The 20,608-nt window shown below is 49.5% G+C and overlaps 1 protein-coding gene and 1 non-coding gene across 6 annotated transcripts in view; one reads left to right on the top strand and one right to left on the bottom strand.

The window, feature by feature from the left end:
- The window catches only part of OCLN (occludin), a 60,866-nt gene that overhangs the window by 16,919 nt on the left and 23,339 nt on the right, over positions 1 to 20,608 (bottom strand). For all 5 annotated transcript variants that reach the window (XM_055134108.1, XM_055134093.1, XM_055134116.1 and 2 more), the window contains exon 5: positions 2,758 to 2,903. In XM_055134108.1, coding sequence (XP_054990083.1) covers positions 2,758 to 2,903 — 146 coding nt within the window. The remainder of the gene's footprint in view (positions 1 to 2,757; positions 2,904 to 20,608) is intronic.
- LOC129400908 (small nucleolar RNA SNORA70) lies at positions 1,196 to 1,328 on the top strand. Its single transcript, XR_008627961.1, has one exon. It is a non-coding gene; the product is annotated as a small nucleolar RNA SNORA70 (small nucleolar RNA).

Genomic DNA, 20,608 nt, shown 5'->3' with positions numbered 1-20,608 from the left:
GAACCCGGGTCGGCCGCGTGCAAGGCAAACGTCCTACCCACTGTGCTATCGCTCCAGCCCCCATAGCTTAAACCTTTAAGGCAGAAAATTCTTTACTGTGTACATCTGCTCTCAAGTGCTCTTTATTTCTGTCAAAATCTAAAGAGAAGAACAGAGAACATTCTCAAAATTCATAGCAAGGTGGTTTCTAAAGACCAAAACAAAAATACATGGAGGGTAAGGCAGACTGCCAGTCTGTTTCCAAATTCCATTCCCGGGTAATAATAAAGCCTATTGTCTTCCAGCTAAGTCCATAATCACCTCCCTGCTCAAAGGGGCGTCACCTTACAGGGAGTCAGGCCCAGACTCTGCAGCCTCCTGGGAGTGCAAACTGGGAACCGGACATTTCCCGCACTTTCTCCCTTTCCTCTTCCATCCCCCCATTTCTGCTGCTAGTGGCTTTGGGTGGGGGCCCCCATCTGTGTTGCTCATACCCATCTCCATGTGTGGTGTGGCTGAGAGTACAGAGTCACGCTGCAGGGCCCTGCCCTTTCAGAGCTGGGGAGAGAGCTCAAAGGACTAGCAGGGATGCTAAGAGGAGGCTGGGTCTGATCCTGGCACTGCCCAGTCTCCCTCACACCCAGTCGGGAGTGACCTTTGAGCACCACCAGGTACTGATGCCAAATAAACAAAATCGGAAGTGGCAGCTCGGTCACTGAGCCACATAGAGTCCTGGGTCCTGGTATGCCTTAAACGAATTGAATTCTAGAATCAAACACGGAAGCACACATTTAGAAGGTTGGAATGATAATACAGCAGGTAGGGCATCTGCCTTGCATGTGGCTGACTTGGCATCCCATGAGGCCCCCCCAAGCACCTCCTGGAGTAATTCCCCCACCTTTTTTTTTTTTTTTGGCCTTTTGGATCACACCTGGCAATGCTCAGGGGTTACTCCTGGCTCTGCTCTCAGGAACTGCTCCTGGCGGTGCTCAGGGACTGTATGTGATACTGCGGACTCAATCCGGGTCGGCCACATGCAAGGCAAAATGCCCAACCCGCTGTACTCTCGCTCGAGCCCCAGAGTAATTTCATTTATTATCCTTAGGCAAAATATACAACCCCAACCTCCTTCCCTAGCTAATCATCAGGGAGAGTTAGAAATGAAAGCTTTAGCATGAACTGAAAACCACACTGGGAAACCATTTCAAAATCTGTTCGGCACCTTTTTCAGGCATTTCAGACTATATCCATCAGAAGAACCAGCGTGCCAAGGCTGCGGCAGCAGCGTCCCGAGAAGGTCCGCAGCCTGGGGCTGGCAGAGGCTGTCCTAGGGAACCGTGGAGGCAGTACTTCGCAGCAGACACTCACAGCTGCCCACATGCTGAATCCAACCTTGGGCTTGAAACAGGGATACAGGCGCCTTGGGAAAGTCCCATCGTGGACCACAGTGCCCAGGGTCCACAGGGCCAAGTCTATGATCAGCAGCAGAACGGGGAGCACCTGCTCTGGGCCAGACACATGCCCAGGCTGCCAGCAGCCCCACAGCCCCAAACATACGAGGGCTGGGAGGCAGCTCAGCCCAGATGACTGTGCGTCCTGAACTACGACAAATGGCCCCTCTGCCTTCCCGAGAGCCTGGGAGCTGCGTCTTCTATGTGTCCCTACTCCTGACCCCTCCCTACCCAGCAAGTCCTGCTTCCTCCTATCAAAAAAATATATATTTTTTACTTTTTAATTTTTTTTTCATCACACCTGGCGATACACAGGGGTTACTCCTGGCTCTGCACTCAGGGATTACTCCTGGCGGTGGTTGGGGGACCATATGGGATACTGGAATTGAAACCAGGTCGGCCCCATGCAAGGTAAACGCCTTACCCGCTGTGCTATCGCTCCAGCCCCCCCAATTTTTTTTTTTCTTTTTGGGTCACACCCAGCGATGCTCAGGGGTTACTCCTGGCTTTGCACTCAGGAATTACTCTTGGCAGTGCTTGGGGGACCATATGGGATGCTGGGGATCGAACCCAGGTCGGCCGCGTGCAAGGCCAACGCCCTACCCGCTGTGCTATCACTCCGGCCCCCCAAAAATTATTTTTAACAAAACTAATGAGTGGTTGAAGCAATAGTACGGCGGGTAGGTAGGGCTCCTGCCTTGAACACAGCTGGCCCAGGTTCAATCCCTGGCACCACATCTAGTCCCCTCAGCCTTGCCAGACATGATCCCCGAGTGTAGCCAGGAGTAAGCCTGGAGCATCACCAGGTCAGGCCCCCGTCTCTCCATCGCCAAAAAAAGAAAGAGAAAGCCCAGCAACCTGGAGCATCTCCTCACAGCAAAGAGAGCGCAGAGCAAACTCAAAAATATATGTGGGCAAGGGGCTCCCAAAGAGCAGTTACCCCTTCTGCGAATGAGGCCCACAGGCAAAACAGGGACTGAAAAATGCACACAAGCCGCATGGTCCTTTCAGCCTGACCTGAAACTTCAGGATCAGAAACAGAGCAGTGAACTGTGTTCCTGGAATGAGAGCGAGAGAAGTGCAGCACTTCTCGGGGACAGGCGGGGAGGGCCCCACCAACCCGCAGACGCACCAGCTGACCTTCCCCGGTGGGGCCCAGGGCCCCCGCCACCAGGCAAAGTCCCCTCTCCAGCTCTTGCGCAAAGCCTTGGATTTTTATTTTCCAAGAAAACAGTACAAAAGAGCACATGAGGTTTAAACAAGCACTAACAGTCCTTCCCCTCCCCCCATAAGCTCAATGAATCAGAAGGCAGCAGCCGAGACTCACGGGGTCGACTTGTAGGAGTAGTCTGGGTAGGACGGCTTCTCGTTCACCTTCCCGTTGACAGAATAGGTCATGGGACCGTCCACAGTCTCCACGTAGTCAGATGGCGGGGGAGGCATGTCCTGGGTGCCCGCAGACACGTTTTTAACCTAGAACACAGCCCCATCAGATACGGTAAACTATTCATTCTGCAATTTTCCTTTATTTGTTTTGGGCTTTTTTAGGGCACCACACTGGCAATGCTCAGGGGCTACTCCTGGCTCTGAGCTCAGGAATTACTCCTGATGGGATCAGGGGACCATATGGGATGCGGGGGATAGAACCTGGATGCAAGGCAAGCACCCCACCAGCTGTACTATTTCTCCAGCCCCCTAAATTCTATATTAACATGTTACATAATAACATAGTATATAATAACATAGTGATTACATTAATATATTAAGAATATATTAATTATAAAATATTTTAGATTAACATATTGATCTTAATTACAGAGGAAGGAATAGGGGTAAGTCACAACAGAATTATTATCGAATAATAATTCTGAATTATTTTCTGGGGGAATGACCCCATGCCCAAATTATTTTGCTTTAGATCCAAAGGCTTTTGGGTACACTGGTTGTGGGAAATGTAGACTGGTAAAGGGATGGGAGACTGTATGGCTAAAACCCAATCATGAACAATTTTGTAACTATGTCTCTGATTCAATTATTTTTTTATTTTTTTTTGTTTTTTGGGTCACACCCGGCGATGCTCAGGGGTTACTCCTGGCCCTGAACTTAGGAATTACTCCTGGCACTGCTCAGGGGACCCTATGAGATGCTGGGAATCAAACCCGGGTCGGCTGGGTGCAGGGCAAATGCCCTACCTGCTGGGCTATCACTCCAGCCCCCTTGGATTCAATTTTAAACATTAATTTAAAAACTAATTTAAAAACAGCTTTGAAGGCTTTATATTTTGTTTTTGTGTTTTTGTTTGTTTGTTTTGGGGCCACACTGGGCAGTGCTCAGGGCTTTCCCTGGCTCTGCACGCGGGGAGCACTCCTGGCAGGGGTTGGTGTGGGGTCAGGCACTGAACTCGGGTCAGCCACGTGCAAGGCAAAAGCGTTCCCTGCTGTGCGCGCCTCCAGCCCCAGGTCTCAGGGCTTTCACTTCAGGGTCCAGCATCTCGTGGGCACCGAGCTGATGTGCTACGGGGTCGCTGCACTTACTGTGAAAATAACCTCAAGAGGAGGCAGGTGCGGGGGACTGAGGCTTCTTGGAATTTCCCAGCTGACAAGTTCTGGTGGGAGCCTAGAAAATCCTGATGCCCTTGTTCTTATCACCAGACAAAACCAGTACCTCCTTCTCTATTTTGAAAAAGTTGCTCTTGGGGGGCCAGATGCTCTACAGCCAACAGAACATCTGCCTTGCACACAGCTGACCAGGACTCGATCCCTGAGCACAGAGGAAAGACAGGCTCCTGTCCACTGCTCGGTGTGACTCGAACCTTTCCCCCACTAATAAATTTAGGAAAAAAAAAAAAGACCACAATTTGGGGCTCGATGGGCTGACTGCAAGCTCGCATGTGGGAAGCTAGGTTCATTGCCTGGCACCCCCAAAACCCAACAGGAGTGACCCCTGAGTCACCAACACCACTGGCAAAATAAGAAGAATAAGTTATCAAAAAGAAAATGTTACAGTCAAATAAATTTCTAAATAATTACAGAAGTCAGCTAGAGCATCTAAATTTAAATTTTTTTCATTGGGCCCATGAAGCAGTGCTCAGGAGTTACTCCCAGCTTACTCTCTGGGGTTACTGCTGGTGGTGCCTGGGGACCAGGCGGTGCCCGGGACTGAGCCTGGGGCCTCAAGCATGGCAGCAAGTGCTCTGCGCTCTGCCTCTGCACCCCATCCCAGCCTCTGACCGCAGACTGGCCAGGGATTATTTTACTGCTAGGCTCGGCATCAATCTACTTCCTGCAGCCCACACCCTTCCCATCAGGGGGCTGCTGCTCAGTGAAGCAGTCAGAACGTGACCTGCCTTTTTCCTGAGGCACAGCAGTGTCACCAGCCAGAGCCGCTTACCCACCCCTCAAAGGACAAGAGGTATTCTTATTTTTTAATAAACATCCCATGAGTCACAAAGGAATGGGATCATTTCCCCCCTGAAAGTGGCACTTGGCAGCATCTGGGAAGGCAGGGGGTGGGCTGCCAAGGAGTGCGCTCAGACGCCACTGCAGGGGCACGGGTGGGAACTGCTGTTCCTGGTTCCGGGAGAATTCCTTCCACACAGCAGCAATGGCTTCCCCGGAAACAGCTCTGCGGAGCTAAAGGCCCATTCGTTCCGACACTTGAGAACTTAAACAAAGATTTCCTTCCCTTAAAAGCACACCTCGGGGCAGGGGCAGATAGTGCAGGGCAATTGCCTTGCACGTAGTGGACCCGGGTCTGATCCCAAGCATCCCATAAGGGTCCCCTGAGCATGCCAGGAGTAATCTCTGAGTGTAGGGCCAGGAGTAACACCTGAGCAATGCTGGGTATGACCCCCAAAAGCCAAAAAACAAACAAACAGAAAACACACTTTACAACTCTGCTCCAGATAGCTGGGGTTCTCTCCTGCCACTCAGCTGTGTGGAGCAGTTTCCCCATTTATTGTGTTGCCTTTGGCCCTTTGTGGCCCTTGTTGCTACCTTGCTGTGTGTCCTTCCATCTCTCCTTCCTTCTGGCGGGCTCCCCTCGTCCTGGTACCCTCTCGTTCCATCCGTGTTGCTGCACCTTGCCTGGGTTGGTTCTTTCCTAGAGCTGCAGTGTTCCATGGTGTGCATATACCACAACTTTTTGTTTGTTTTGTTTGGGTGCTCTCGGGCCACACCTGAAAAGCAGTGCTCGGGGCTTTCCTCCCGGCTCTGCCCTCAGAGATCACTCCTGGTGAACTTGAGGTACCGTATGGTACTCTCCAACACTGCTCCAGATAGCCGGGATTCTCTCCTGCCACCCTGCTGCCCCAGCAGCAGCTGGGAACCTTCCGGAATTCCTCCTCACTGGCCAACGGGACACCAAAACCTTAACCCCCAAAGGAGCCCAGACTCCTCACTGCTGGAGCGGCCTGTCTCTGCCTTTCTTGGACAGTGAGCTCTGAGCAGGGCTTGCAGCCTGGGGTCACTACCAGACACTGGGGCACCCCTACCACCCGGGAGTGCTCCTCATCTCCTGGCACCTGTGCAGACATACTCACCCTGGAGCACTGGCACGCCAATCTGATGCCACACGACGCACAGAAAGCCCGCCACTTATTACGGATCAAGAAGTTTTGGAGTAGGGGCTGGAGCCACAGTCTGGCAAGTAAGGTGTTTTTTTGCCTTGTACACAGCTGACCTGGATTCCATCCCCGGCGCTCCATACGGTACCTCACGTTCACCAGGAGTGATCTCTGAGGGCAGAGCCGGGAGGAAAGCCCCGAGCACTGCTTTTCAGGTGTGGCCCGAGAGCACCCAAACAAAACAAACAAAAAGTTGTGGTATATGCACACCATGAAACACTGCAGCTCTAGGAAAGAACCAAGCCAGGCAAGGTGCAGCAACACGGATGGAGCGAGAGGGTACCAGGACGAGGGGAGTTCGCCAGAAGGAAGGAGAGATGGAAGGACACACAGCAAGGTAGCAACAAGGGCCACAAAGGGCCAAAGGCAACACAACAAATGGGGAAACTGCTCCACACAGCTGAGTTGGTGCGTGCGTGCGGCGTGTGTTCCACACAGCTGAGTTGGTGCGTGCGCGCGGCGTGTGTGTGTGTGTGTGTGTGTGTGTGTTGTGTGTGTGTGTGTGTGTGTGTGTGGTGGGGGGGTGGAGTTAACAAAGAGGAGCACTGAGCTCCCTGCAGGAGGGACAAGCTTACACTGATGAGCATGGCCTTAGGGTTACATTTATGTGCACAGGAAACCATACCATTGCTAACAGTATTATAAATCACAGAGCTTCAATCAATCAAAAAAAAAAAATTCAATAAATTATTAAAGTCCTGCTGTTTGCAAAGGCCCAGTGCTGAGTTGAGAGGGACTGAGGGTGCTTCTCAACCTTCCACCACAGGGGTCCCCTCCCACCCACCCTCGTTTCCTTCCTAGGACCCCGTCTTACAGATTGGCTTTCTCGTATCATGCAGTGTCCCCCATCACTGACACAACTTTTACCTGTGGAGTATCCTGGGGGCCAGCAAAGGGCTGCACAGAGCAAGGCTGATGCAGTCTGTCTGACACCCTCTTCAGAAACGGCCCACCAGGTTCGGGGGTCCCAGGGGGTTTTCCCAGACTTACCGCTAGAAAATGAAAAGCTGGGATGGACGTACAAGCCTCAGCTCCAACCCTCCAATCCACCGACCCTTCCCTCAGCAGACTCCCACTTCCAATCAGCGTGGCCGAGGCCCAGCTCAGGCCCTAGCACCACCCAGGAGCCCAGAGTTCTAAAGGGGACCAACTGACGACGGTCTCACTGCTCCTTTACCCCGGCATGCTTCAAGCCGACCTTTCTCTCCCAGGAGGCACACCTGGACTAGCTGGCCACTGGCTTCATTCAGCCTGTAGCACAAACCTTTTACTACGGGCACCTTTGCTGTCCACAGGCATAAACAGACCCAGGCAGGGCCTGCTTGGGCAACAGCCATGCCAATGCTGGAGTAAGAGCAAGACCTCTCATTATTTGCACAGCACCTGCGCTGATGCCCTCGAGATCCTTAAAAATGAAGGCCCTTGCAGGCACGTTTCATTGTTGATATGTGCCTTGCCTTTTGAACACTCTGTCCATTTCATACGCCAGACTCAAAGACAAAGAAGCAGTTTTCCTTTATCCACAAGCAAAGCCCAAAAGGACAGCGGCCATAGGGACCTGTAAAACAATTTTTTTCCCTTGAATCCTTCACTTTTCTTAAAAGAAGCAAAAAAAAAAAAATTCCTTTGTGCTGGTGGTACCAATCAAAGTGAGCGATGGGACAGTAGGTAAGGTATTTGCCTGGCATGCGGACAACTTGGATTTGATCCCAGCACCCTATGTGGTCCCCCAAGCCCATCAGGAGTGATTCAGGAGTGCAGAGCCAGGAGTAACCCTGAGCACAGCCAGGAGTGGCTCCAAAACAAATCAACCAACAAAAAGTGACTAAAGTCTGCTTCTACAGAACAGCTGAAGCGGGGGGAAAGACAGTGAGAAGTAATGGTGTCAGTCACTGGGGCAAGGAACGGGGCGAGAGAAGCTCAACAGGCTGCAGACAGGCTCTGAGGGGAGGAGCACCGGGCGGGAAGGGACCCCAGAGCACCAAATCAGCAGGGTCCTTAAGCACCACTGCATGTGGCCACCAACCAAAAAAATATATAATCAATTGATCAAGCACTTGATCAAATAAAGTGTCCTCAATCCATGTTTTCTGTTATGGGGATAGGAATATCCAAGTTTCACTGTGTTCACTAAAATATCACCACCGCACAAAGGAAAGGAAGAAAACTTTATTTTTCAGAGTTGAACATTGGGGGCTGGCGGAGGATAAAGCCGGCAAAGAGAGCTGATTACTGCCAGCCACCGAGGCCCAGACTCCAATTTACAGACCACTGTGCTGGGCTATTCTCCACAGAAGAACATTGAAAGAAGGGGTTAAAAAATGAAAAAGCAGGGCTGGAGCGGTAGCACAAGGGCTAGGGCATTTGCCTTGCACACAGCCGACCCAGGTCCAATTCCCAGCATCCCATAACCCCGAGCACCGTCAGGAGTAATTCCTGGGTGCATGAGCCAGGAGTAATCAGTACATCGCTGGGTGTGACCCAAAAGAAAAAGAAAAAAAGCAGTTTGCAGGGCATATGGCAACTCCCCACATCGCAGCTGAGGGGCTGGGAGAGAGACTCTGCTCAATGACTGTGCCCACATTTCGCTGGCATGAGGCCCAGGCTCAGGGAAACCCCAGGGCACAGAACACAGAGCTGGAAGTAACCCCCACCCTTCCCCAGCAATGCTGGGTGTGGCAAAAAAAAAATACTGCCCCCAAACAAAAAGCAAACATCCCAGCTGAACAGCAACAACAAAACAAAATAACCCACGTATTTTGAATCTGGCATTCCGATCCCTGGACAGGAACCATTCAAGGTGGGGAGGGAAAAAAAAAAAGTAGTATGAGAAGTTTCTGAGAATTTTGCTCAGGTGGCCGAGAGGCAGTACAGGAAGTAAGGTGCAGACCGTGGGCAGATACAGTGCTGGACCCCTCATGAGCACGGCCAGACATCACTCCTGAGCACTGGGCCAGAAATAGTCCTTATGCACCACCAAGTTCAGTCCCCACCCCAGCCCCCCAAAAATAACTTCGCTCAGATTGACATTTGGCTCCATCTTTACAACTGCTGTCAGGGGTCTGGGCCCAGAACCTTCCCCGTCTGGAAGGGAAGGGCTACTCTCTCTGGCTGATCCAAAACACCTCTGCACCAGTCCTCCGGGCCCTTGTCTCTACTGTTCTTGGGTATCAGTCTCACATTATGCTTATTTTATTTATGTTTTTGGCTTTTGGGGACACACCCAGTGATGCTCAACTCAAGGGTTACTCCTGACTCTGCACTCAGGAATTATCCCTGGCAGTACTCAGGAGTCCATATGGGATGCCAGGGATTGGATCCGGGCAGGCTGCATGCAAGGCAAATGCCCTACCCACTGTACTATCGCTCCACTTCCAGTTTTTTCTTCTTATATCCCACAAATGAGTCCAATCATTTTATGCCTGTCCCTCTCCTTCTGACTCATTTCATTCAGCATGATATTCTCCATGTTCATCCATTTATAAGTGAATTTCCTATTTTTCCTAACAGTTGCACGGTATTCCGTTTGTAGATGTAGCATAGTTTCTTTAACCAAGCACCTGTTCTCGGGCCCTAGGGATGATTTCAGATTCGGGTTATGGTGACGGTTGAAAGCCTGCCTCGAGTGCTGGGGGTGAAGACAGCTGGGATAGGGAAGGGACCACTATGCCAAAGATAGCTGGAAATGGTCACTCTGGATTAGAACTGCGTGCTGAAAGTAGGTAAAGGAACAAACTAACATACCTCTTAGTTCCTGTATTGCAAACCATCGTGCCCAAAAGGAAAAAAAGATGGACAGACAGACAGACAGACAGAAGCAGAGAAACAGAGTAAGAAAGAAGGACAGCACCTGCCATGGAGACATGAGGCGGGAGGGAAACTGGGGACAGCGGTGGTGGGACATGGACACTGGTGGAGGGACGGGTGCTGGAACACTGTATGACTGAAACCTGAGCATGAGCAGCCTTGTAACTCTGTATCTCATGGTGCTTCAATTAAGATCATCATCATAATAATAAACAGCCCTGCAAATTCGCCTCCCTGCACGCAGGTTCAGTCCACAACCGTGACTGCTGACAGGATGCCCAGGGAGCACACAATCCGGTGATTAAGCTGGAGTTCTCTCCTCAGTCCCACTGTCCTGAGGCTGGAGCACAGCACGGGGTTCAGGAGCTTGCCCGGCCCACAGAGCATGGCCAGAAGCTCCTCCCAGTCAAGGGGAGCCCCTGGGAGAACCCCCAGGCGGTGTCCAAGAGCCCGCGGCATTCCCGGCCTCTTCACGCCCCAGCACTGAACAGGTCACCAGGAGGCCTCCGAGCATACTTTGGGAGAGCCCCCAACTCCCCCCAAACCCCAGGATGGAAGGGAAGGAGGGAGGGAGGGAGGAAGGGAGGTCAGTTCTACCACGTTGATAAGTAAATAAATACTGAACGGTTTAGAACACCGCTGGATTCTAACAGCAAATGGTAAAAACTTCTCTCCAGGCATTAGCGCGGCTCTGTGAGCAAGCGATGGGGGTCCGGTGAGCTGCACCATTCGGGGAACAGAGGGTGGGGCCAGGGAAGGAAGGCCTCAGTCCTGAAGCCAAAGGGCTGGTGCCTGGCTTCTCCCTGGTCCCTGCTGTGGGGGCTGAGGGGCTGAGTGCCCGCGCTGCAACCCCCCAGAGACCGTGACAAAGAGGGGAGGCAGGCAGACAGGCTGAGAGTGAGAAAAAAAAAAACAACAAGAAACCTCATCAAAAATGACTCAAACCCCCTGTAATTTAGCGTTCATAGTTTAAAATTAGGTGCTGGAAGGGGTCTGGGCCACACCCAGCGGCACTCAGGGGCTACACTCCACTCTGTGCCAGGGGTCACTCCTGGGGGTGGTCAGGGGTCCCTGTGGCGTAGGGGACCAATATTCCTGGATCAGCTGCAAGCAAGGTGAGCGCCCAGAACTGTACTTTCCTTCTCTCTGGCCCTTTCGTACTTCTGGGTTTTGCTTTTTTGAGGGTGCTCCTAGGGAGACCGCACTGCTCAGGGTCAAAGCTGGTCTCCTGCTTGCAAAGGATGTACTTCCAGGCCAGCAAGTAACTGCCCTGGGCCCCCAAACTCACTCTGGGGACTAGATTTATTTATTTATTTATTTATTTAAAAGAAAAGCAAGCTCAATACACAGTAGACTGAAGTTATAATTTAGAAAAGTAAAACAGGAGAGTTTTACTATAATTCCTATCCCAATCAAGAAAGAACTGAGGTATTTCTGAAATGTCAAAAGGAAATTCATTTCTATAAAACCTTCACCAGACTTGAACTAAACAAGGACAGAGCTACTATAAATGCAATCAGACTCATTAGCTACATTCTCATGATATCACCTGTGGTGGGGGGGTGGAGCGGGTTGAGGGGGGAATCTTTGGAACAACATGGAACATTCCTTGGAGCATTACTGAAAACATCCTAATCCCTGTGGGGGTGCACGTCAGCGCAGGTCTCCTGCAAACACCTGGGCACCGGGGCGGAGCTACACAGCCACCGTCAAACCCAAGAGGGGTGAGCAGCTTTCCGGGCCAGAGAGTCCGTAAAGCTAGGGAGGAAATAAGAGATCACAAGCGTTTTAGGGCACTGGAATAAAAGCTTCATGTACTGGAGGGGGTGGAGGGAACGACACGTTTCTTTCTCCTCCAATCCAAAGCATAAAGGGCGGCAACCATTCATCCCCTCTTCTTCATACCTGCAGCCTGCCTCTCCTTCCCAGAAAGAGTAAGTCCAGACCTGCATCCGGCTGGCAGGAGCCTGTGAACAGTCATCTAGACTCTTTTTGTTGTTGTTGTTTTGCTCTGGGGTCACACTCAGTGGTGCTTGGTGCTGACTTCTAGCTCTGTGCACAGGAATCACTCCTGGTGGGGTTCGGCGGACCGTTCGGGATGTCAAGAATCGGACCTGGGTTGGCTACGCACCAGACAAGCTCCCTGACCCCCTGTACTATGGGTTGATCTCAGGCCCACAGGCATCTAAACTCGTAAGCAGGGAAGCTGCCCCTGGAGCATCTATCTGCACCCAGCGACCTTGCTTCCTTCTCACCACACCTGGTGACAAAGGCTCACCTCCCTTTTCTCATGATGATGATATACAGCCTCCAAGGCAAAATTAATTTGCTCACAGACACAAAGAAAGTGACTGGTAATGTGGGGATTTGAACCTTAATCCGCCAGGCTCCAAAGTCCAGGTCTTTCTGGTACTGTCACTTCAGAGATGTGAATCACGGGGCCGGAGAGGTGGTACAGCGGGTAGGGTGCTTGCCTGGTCCCCCGAGTCCACCAAAGCTGATCCAAGAGTCCAGAGCCAGGAGTAAGCCCTGAACACCAGCGGGTGTGCGTGATCCAAAGCCAAGGAATAAAATCAATAAAAATAAAGACATTTACATATGGCGTGAGAGCTGGAGAGAGCTCACAGGGCCTGTTTGATTCCTGGCACCACATGGTCCCCGAGTCCCACCAAGAACAACCCCCCCCCCAACACACACACACTCAGCACCACCAGATGTAGCCCCCACAAACAAGAAAACAAACCAACAAAAATAGTAGGCCATACCCCTTTTGTCCAGGGTACTCACAAAGCTTGTAACAAAATAGAACCTTTTTTTTTCTCTCTGCCTTACAGGCTCTCCTGACCCTAAGAAGAGAAAACAGGAGTTGCTGTCTGTAGCCTTATTTGCCTATTTATTAGATCAACAACAGACAAGGCCAGGAAATCGCTCTGTGGGTGCCTTTGTTCCGGGTGGGAGGAGGAGCCTGGAGAACACAGCCAGCAGAAAGGAAACAGAAGGGCTTTTCCTGGGCAGTAATTAAAGGCCAGCAGCGCCCCAATCTTCCAGCTCCATCTGAGCTTCACAACCCAAGGGCCACCTTCCCGCCAGGTGCTACCAACCACGTGCACCAGCCTGGGGCAGAGAGTGGTCGGACCCGTTTTTCTGGTTTCTTGAAATTTTACACCCACAGAAGCTCCCCCAGCAAGAGTCTCCAAATCTGCCTCTGGAAAACTCCCTGGGGCTTTTCTCCACCCTTGGTTGCTGGGAGGCAGATGATGTTCCCTAAAATACTAACCCCACTGATGAGGTGCTCCCGGAACAGGCTGAACCAGAGCAGAGCAGGTGGTAGAGGGAGGCAAATGCCAGGTCCCTGGGGAAGCCAATGCAGGGAGTCCCCAAAACCCACACTCTCACACGCCATTAGGGACACTCCCCCAGAGCCGGGGGCAGAGGGCCCCGGGGAGAAAAGCCTTGTACAGGATTCTGAGAAGGAACCTCATCATGCACAAGGGCCCCTTCCTCTAGAGGAAAATTCTACAGAAGGCTATGTTACTTATCATTTTATTATTGGGGGGTGGGGCTATGGCTGGTGGTGCTCAGGGCACTAGGATAGAACCAGGACCTCCTGCATGCACAACACGCACAACATGCATTCCAGTCCACAAAGTTCTCTCTCCTACAGAGGTGCCAGCCACACTGCATCCAACGTCTATACAGCACCCACGTTCCAAGTATGCTGGATGCCTACATGGGCTCAAGTCCTCTGGGGGTTTGTGTTTGTGGGGGGAGGAACAGCTGCAGCAGGGCAGGGCCGGGCAGCGCAATAGACTAAGATCTGGGAATTCGTGGAAATGCAACCCTCAGGCTGCCAAAAGCACAGTGGGGAGGGCACTCCCCCTGCAAATGGCTGACCCTGGTACCACAGTTCCCTAAGCACAACCAAGAGTGATTCCTGAGCACTGCTGGGTGTGACCCCAAAACAAAAACATCACCCAGAAAGAAAAAGAAAACAGCTAAAACTGGTCCATGCAAAATAGCGCAGCTTCTGCCATGGTCCCTTGAATCTCCTGCTCTGAGGGAGGTTAGCTGCCATGGTATGAGCTCTGCAGAGTGGCCCGTATGGAAACTGAGTGTCCTGCTCAAGCCAGCACCAACTTCCCAGCCACTGAGTTCCCCCCACATTCCTACTCCCTGCAACCCCCCATCCTGGGCCAGTGGTTCAGGACAAGGGCATGACGATTATCAACTGATGAAAAGATAAATAAAAATGGAAATACCAGGGCTGGCGAGCTAACTCAGTGGTCAGGGGCACACGCAACTGTCGAGTTCAAACCCCAACACCACACGGAGTCCCCAGCAATGCTGGGCGTAGAACTAGAGGCCCCCCAAAAAAACAGAAAGAAGAAAGGAAATGCAAATCACCAATGGGGAACCTCCCCCTCTATGTCAGAGACTAGGGGACCAACCAGTAAGACAGAGTGTGTGTGTGTGTGGGGAGGGGGATGACAACAGAAGAGAACAAAGTCAGAAAGGTTGATAAACTGATCATGATATATAAATGGTTGCATCAGAATGCAAAGTCTTAGAAAGTTCTAGAACTAAGACTACCTAGATTAAAAATCTTCAGGTTTTAAATTTAAATGTTTCCTGGATTTTTTTTTTAATGGGATCCTACTTAGTAAATTTCATTTATTACTTGGTAACAACAGAGAAATGAGTTTGGCATGTTCTCTCAAAACTTAGCCTGTTCCTGGCTCAGACAGAAATGCCGACAAGGTACAAATGAGAAGATATGGGGGGAAAAATCCCCCAGGAACTGGAATGCTAATGTGTAGTGGAGATAGGCACATTACACATATATTATCCCATTTTACTCTGCTTTTTTTTATTATGTACAATTTCCCCCGATTCTTTTTTTTTTTTTTTGCGGGGAGGGGGTTTGTTTTGGGCCCACATCTGGCAGTGCTCAGGGTTTATTCCCGGTTCCGCACTCAGGATCTCACTTGGAAGTGCTCAGGGGACCACATGGGGTGCTGGAGAGCAAACTGGGGCCACATGCAAAGCCAGCGCCTTCATCCTGTACTATCTCCCCAGTCCCTCATTTAGTACTTCCCCAGAAGATTGTAGGTATCAATAGAAACTGATTTCAAGTACATGTTTGATAATCTTATTAATATTTATCATAGGGGTGTGGTTTTCTGAAGCCAGGCCCCAGTTACAAATATTTACTCTTGAGAAATGGAATATATAGCTTCCTGTTTATAGTATGACCTTCCAAAACAGCAAGCCAGGGAAGGGAAAAGGAAGCACGAGTCACAAGAAACATAAGACTTCAAGAACCAAAGAGGGGGCTGGAGAGGCACAGAGGGCAAAGGTGCTTGCCTTGCATATGCCCAAGCTCGGTTTGATCCCTCGCATCCCTTAGGGTTCCCTGAGCAACTGAGCCCAGAGTGACTGCTGAATGCAGAGCCAGTATAATGCCATCAGTATAATGCAGTTATACTCACGGAGTATAACCCAGAAACTAAAAAAAAAAAAAAGAACCAAAGGGGGCGAAACACCTTCAAAGTTAGCTTTGGCCCCTATGGCCGCACAGTCAAGGCATCCTGAACCTTAGAGATCAGCCCTGGGCTCGCTGCTTGGTCAGTGGGTCTGCACTCTCCGGGGGAGGAGCCAGCGGAGGGCTGAGGCCACCAGGTGAGACAATCGCATCTAAAACTCCTGGGGAAACTCGTCCTAAACTATTCCTATTCACTTGGAATCTAAACCTGATTGGATGCCCAGAGACATGGGAAACCAGGGCGCCGGTCCCATTCAGTCAGGGAGCACCTGTCCAGGAGTCCACACTGCAGGCTGTCTCCCCACTCCACGGGGAGGCTGGGAACCATCTCATCCCACACAGTGTGAGGAGGACCTGACCCTGGCCTCACTGGTCAGCGTAACGACATCAACTGACCTGAGCAGAGCCGAGCCCCTTCCAAGCCAGGCTTAGAGGACACACCAATACCAGACATTCCAGGAGGAGCAGGAGGGAGAGAAGAGGATGACGTAAGGTGCTTGATTTGCCTACAACCCGCCCCTGTTTAAGCCTAGCACCACCGTCCACCCGAGCACTGGGCCAGCAGGATCCTCCAAACAGGAAACAACTCGGGAACTCTAAGTAGCTGCTCTGGACCCATGATCAGAAGAATGAAATCAAGAGGTGTCAACAAGTCATCATGCATCCCAGAGTGGAGACATTCCACCTCTTTCTAGGATTTCCTGAGTTACCACCTCCAGCCATGCAGATAAGCACTCCCGCCCTCCTCTGCTAATTTTAAGCTGTTTCTCTCATCTGTAGGAAGGCTGCCTGTCCTCTGAGAGTGCTAATCCGGGCAAAGACTTGATCTTTCTGGGTGGAACTTCTGTTCTCCCTTCCCCAGTCCTGTAAAGCCAGATACTCTCACAGACCCCAGTCACGTGCTCATCAGCACCTCACACCAGCCCTCAGCAGCAGACAAGAGAATTCATGTCGCAAGTTTCACAGACAAGGAAGCCACGGTTCTGGGTGGAACCTTTGAATGCAGGAGGGCTGGAAGCAGAACTCAAAGCCAGGCCTTGAAGTGAGGCTCCAAACTCGGGTATTGCAACTCATATTCCAGCTTGCTCCTACGTGACTTCTACCTGGCAAACATAGCAGTGAGCACTTGCCAGCAGAAGGCTTAAGCCCTGCATTCATTCTCCATCCCAACAAGGTTCTTATTATGGAACAAGGAAGGAAACACAACAAGAAGGCTGCAAAGATGATGAGGCCATCAACCAAAAGCTGAAATTAGTCTACTTCTATGCACCTAAAGTCCAGCAAAAATATAGAGAAGATGCATGGAGTCGGGAATGGGTGACCTACCCCATTCTCCCTGAACTTCCAGTAGTCTGGTAGTCATGCCCACGAACTGCCTCTGGCACCATATAAGCTCATTAACAGCTATGATCCAGAGACTCACAAATCTTGAAAGAGAGCTACAAACTGCAGAGATACCTTCAGACCCCAAAGTCACCTTCCAATTAAATATTTAACTACAGCTGTATCACTATTTTAAATTCCTGGCATGTGTGGCCATGATTATAACACATCTCATACTCTACACCACTGATATACCAACAGTGGCAGGCAACATTTGATAGGATGTAAAGCAGAAGGCAACCAATTTCAAAGAGAAAACACACACGCGCACACACGAGTACACAAGGCTCAACCTTTAACAACATGTTAGTAATCTCTTACACAAGAGTTTAATGGCTCCAGGGTGAAATACAACTATCTTCACACACTTTCCTCTGGGAAACTTTTTTGGATCATTTTTAGCAGATTATTCATAACAAGTAATACAAAATAAATTATTTATGTCTTGCTTTGGAGGCAGGGTTTGGGGCTCAGGGTGAAAACATTCAAACTACGGTGGTGAGAAGGTGTAATGGTGGTGGTGGGATTTGTGTTGGAATATTCTATGTAATAAATTACTGTGAATAACTTCATAGAAAAAATTTTTTTTTAAAAAAAGAATACAGAGAAGAGTCAGAACATGATGGCCTGGGGATGTGCACTTAGTGCTGGAGTCCTGAGTGCCGCCCACCACATGAACCCAGAACAGGCAGTAAGTCAGGCTTTCTGCCAATATATAGCAAGGCCAACTGCATCACCAATCTCCATTAAAAAAAAAATCGCCACACATTAAAGAAAAGACTTAACGACTTTTGGGTTATGCAGACCTCCCTGCTGTGCTGGGAGCACAGGGCTATACCAACAGTCTGAGGGAGGCCTGTGGTACAGAGACCAAAGTCAGGGTCTGTGAGTGCCAGAGATGTGTTCAGGCCAGCTGCACACCCCCTTCGTGATTTGGTAACTTTTATTTTATGTTTATTGGCTTTTCAGGTCACACTCAGCAATGCTCAGGGGTTACTCCTGGCTCTACACTCAGGAATTAATCCTGGAGATGCTCATGGGGGGTGTGTGTGGGGAGGGTGTGTGTGTGTGTGTGTGTGTATCATATTAATCCTGGAGATGATCATGGGGGGGGTGTGGGGGGAGGGTGTGTGTGTGTGTGTATCATATGGGATGCCAGGGATTGAACTTGGGCGGGTCATAAGCAAGGCAAGTGCCCTACTAGCTATGCCATTTCTCCAGTCCCTTATTCTATATTAACATATTATGTAATAACAGTGATTACATTAATATGTTAGGAATATATTGATTAATTATAAAATATATTATATATTTTTGGATTAATATGTTGATCTTAATTACGAAGGAAGCAAGGCAAAAATGCCCTACTTGCTCTAGCCCCATGACATGGTAACTTTTAACCAACTATTCCCAGTCAAAATCTATCCCTAAGAGAAAGAACCAACAAAAGATGTGGCTTTCACTGCAAAGGTAAAATTTAAGGGACCCAGAAAAATAGGCAGTTGCCTTTCATGAGGCTAACCCAGGTTCAATCCCCGGCATGCAATCTGGCCCCGCCACGTCCTGCCAGGAGTGATCCCCGAATGCAGGGATAAGCCCTGTGCACTGCTGCGTAGGGCTCCAAAACAAAACAAGTACACAAAACAAAGGTAAAGTTGAACATGGCAAGACTCTGGGACCGGCTATTTACTAACAAAATTTAGTTAAATTTGAGCAAAATATACTTAGAATTTTACTCAGGCTACAGTATAAAAGAAATTTCTCATCCGACAGGGAATACAGGTCTCACTAATCATGTATCATCATTGGTGCAATGCGACAAACTGATCTAGATGATCTAGACAAACAGAACAGATGAAGGCTGGGCACAGAGCATCCCATTCCCTCCCTCCGTGAGCAACACTGCACCCATATTCTGGCTGTTCGAATTCTCCAGGGGTTGGTGGCAGTCTCCTGGGCACCGTGGGGGGGACTGTCTGTTTATTGGCTTAACTAAGGCAGATTTCCAGGAGGGCGCTGAAGGGTTTTTTCTGAAAAGGGGCAAGTCGGCCAAATAAGCTTAGGAACCTATAACAGAAACCCAGACATGGCTTCGACACTTTTCTACATAGATTAAAACACTTTAAAATTAAAATTTTATTTAAAATTCTGAATTGGGTCAGGGCTTTACTACTGAAAGTTTAGTAAAAATCATTCAACTACACACTCTGGGTGAATTTTATATTTTATAGTATATAAATTATACCACCGGTCTGCTTGAGGGTCAAAATTAAAAATAAAAGTTATGAAGCATGAGGGAGGAATGCTACATCTATCAAGAATAAGAAACTCAGGCCTGGAGTGATAGTATGGTAGGTAGGGCGCTCGTCTTCATGCAACCAACCCAGGTTTGATCCCCAGCATCCCATATGGTCCCTGAGTTCTGGCAGGAATGATCTCTGAGCACAGAGCCAGGAGAAAACCCTGAGCAGTGCTGGGTGTAACCCTCCCCAATCCCCACAAAAAAAAAAATGAGAAATTCGGGCTCAGAAGGATGGAGGATAGGCTTTGCAGGTCGGGGGCAGGGCTTCTCAAATCCAGTGGGGACCTAGAGCACCAAGCACAAATGATTCCAGAGAAGAGCTGGGTATAGCCCCTGAGCACCACTGTGTGACCCCCCAGAACAAATCCAAAAAATAAATATATCAAAACGGTAACTCAGTATGGCAATTCTTTGTCACTGCATTTTCAAAATTCCTACCAATAAAAGATATGTATCCATATCTGCATATTCCTTCAGTTCAGAAAAGACACCAGTATGTTCAGGGCATAAGAGAAATAAAAATTTATAAATTTAATGAAAAAAAGCTTAAAATGTTTAAAAGATATTGGTACAAACTTGAGTGGTGGCTACAAGTGGCAGGTTAGGTTAGCTGCCACCAGTGTGCAAACATGGCCTGTTTATTTTACAAAGAACAAGATATTCAGAAAGGAAAGGAGACCCAAAACATAATTCTGAAAAGCTCAGGGAGAGAGACAAAGCAACATACTGGAGATTCAAAGACAGGAAATTAGGAATTAGAAAGCTGCATGTTTTCTCACTGGTAGTACAAAGGAATAGGAATTAGTTTAAAACTTGGAGGGCTCAACTTTTGAAGTGCCTATGCACTGGAGATTCTGATCCTAAGGATCAGAAAAGCAGGATGGGGTTCAGGCGCTGGTCTTGTAGGTGACTACCCATGGTTTGATCTCCGGCACCACATACGGATTCCCAAGCACTGCCAGGAGTGATCCCAGAGCACAGAATGAGACGCCAACTCTGAGCACTGCCAGGTGTGAACGCCCCCCAAAACAAAACAAAATTAAAATCCAAGGAAGGCAGAAATATTTATTAGGTAATGAATCTACCTATCCTACACCTACCCTAATTAAAAGGGAAGGTGCAAACTAATACTCGGCCGCTCACTGTTCCTTTAACAAGGTCTTCCCTCCCGCCCCCCACAACACATTATTTGTTATCAGTATCTAGTCTTCACTCTCTAAGATTAATGAAATTCATGTTAATTAAATTAACCCAAAGTTAGGACAAATAATTCTAGATTCTTTATCATTATTTTAATATTTCGGTGGGGACAGTTTGGGCCACACTTAGGGGCTGTATTTCCAGCTCAGTTCTCAGGAGACTGGGCAGAGGTGGGGGTCATGCATGCAACCTATCTATTGAGAGCGCTCTCCAGCCCCGAGGGATGATGGGATTGATCGCTATCCTCCCAGGAGGAAGAGGCACTAATCCACTCCACCGTGAGATACAGGACAGCAGCCGGCATTGCTAACTCCTGGGAG

This window comes from Sorex araneus, chromosome 1 (assembly GCF_027595985.1).
Source record: "Sorex araneus isolate mSorAra2 chromosome 1, mSorAra2.pri, whole genome shotgun sequence".
Taxonomy (NCBI): domain Eukaryota; kingdom Metazoa; phylum Chordata; class Mammalia; order Eulipotyphla; family Soricidae; genus Sorex; species Sorex araneus.
Note: the sequence above shows the minus strand (reverse complement) of the source record. Positions and strands in the feature narration are given on the sequence as shown.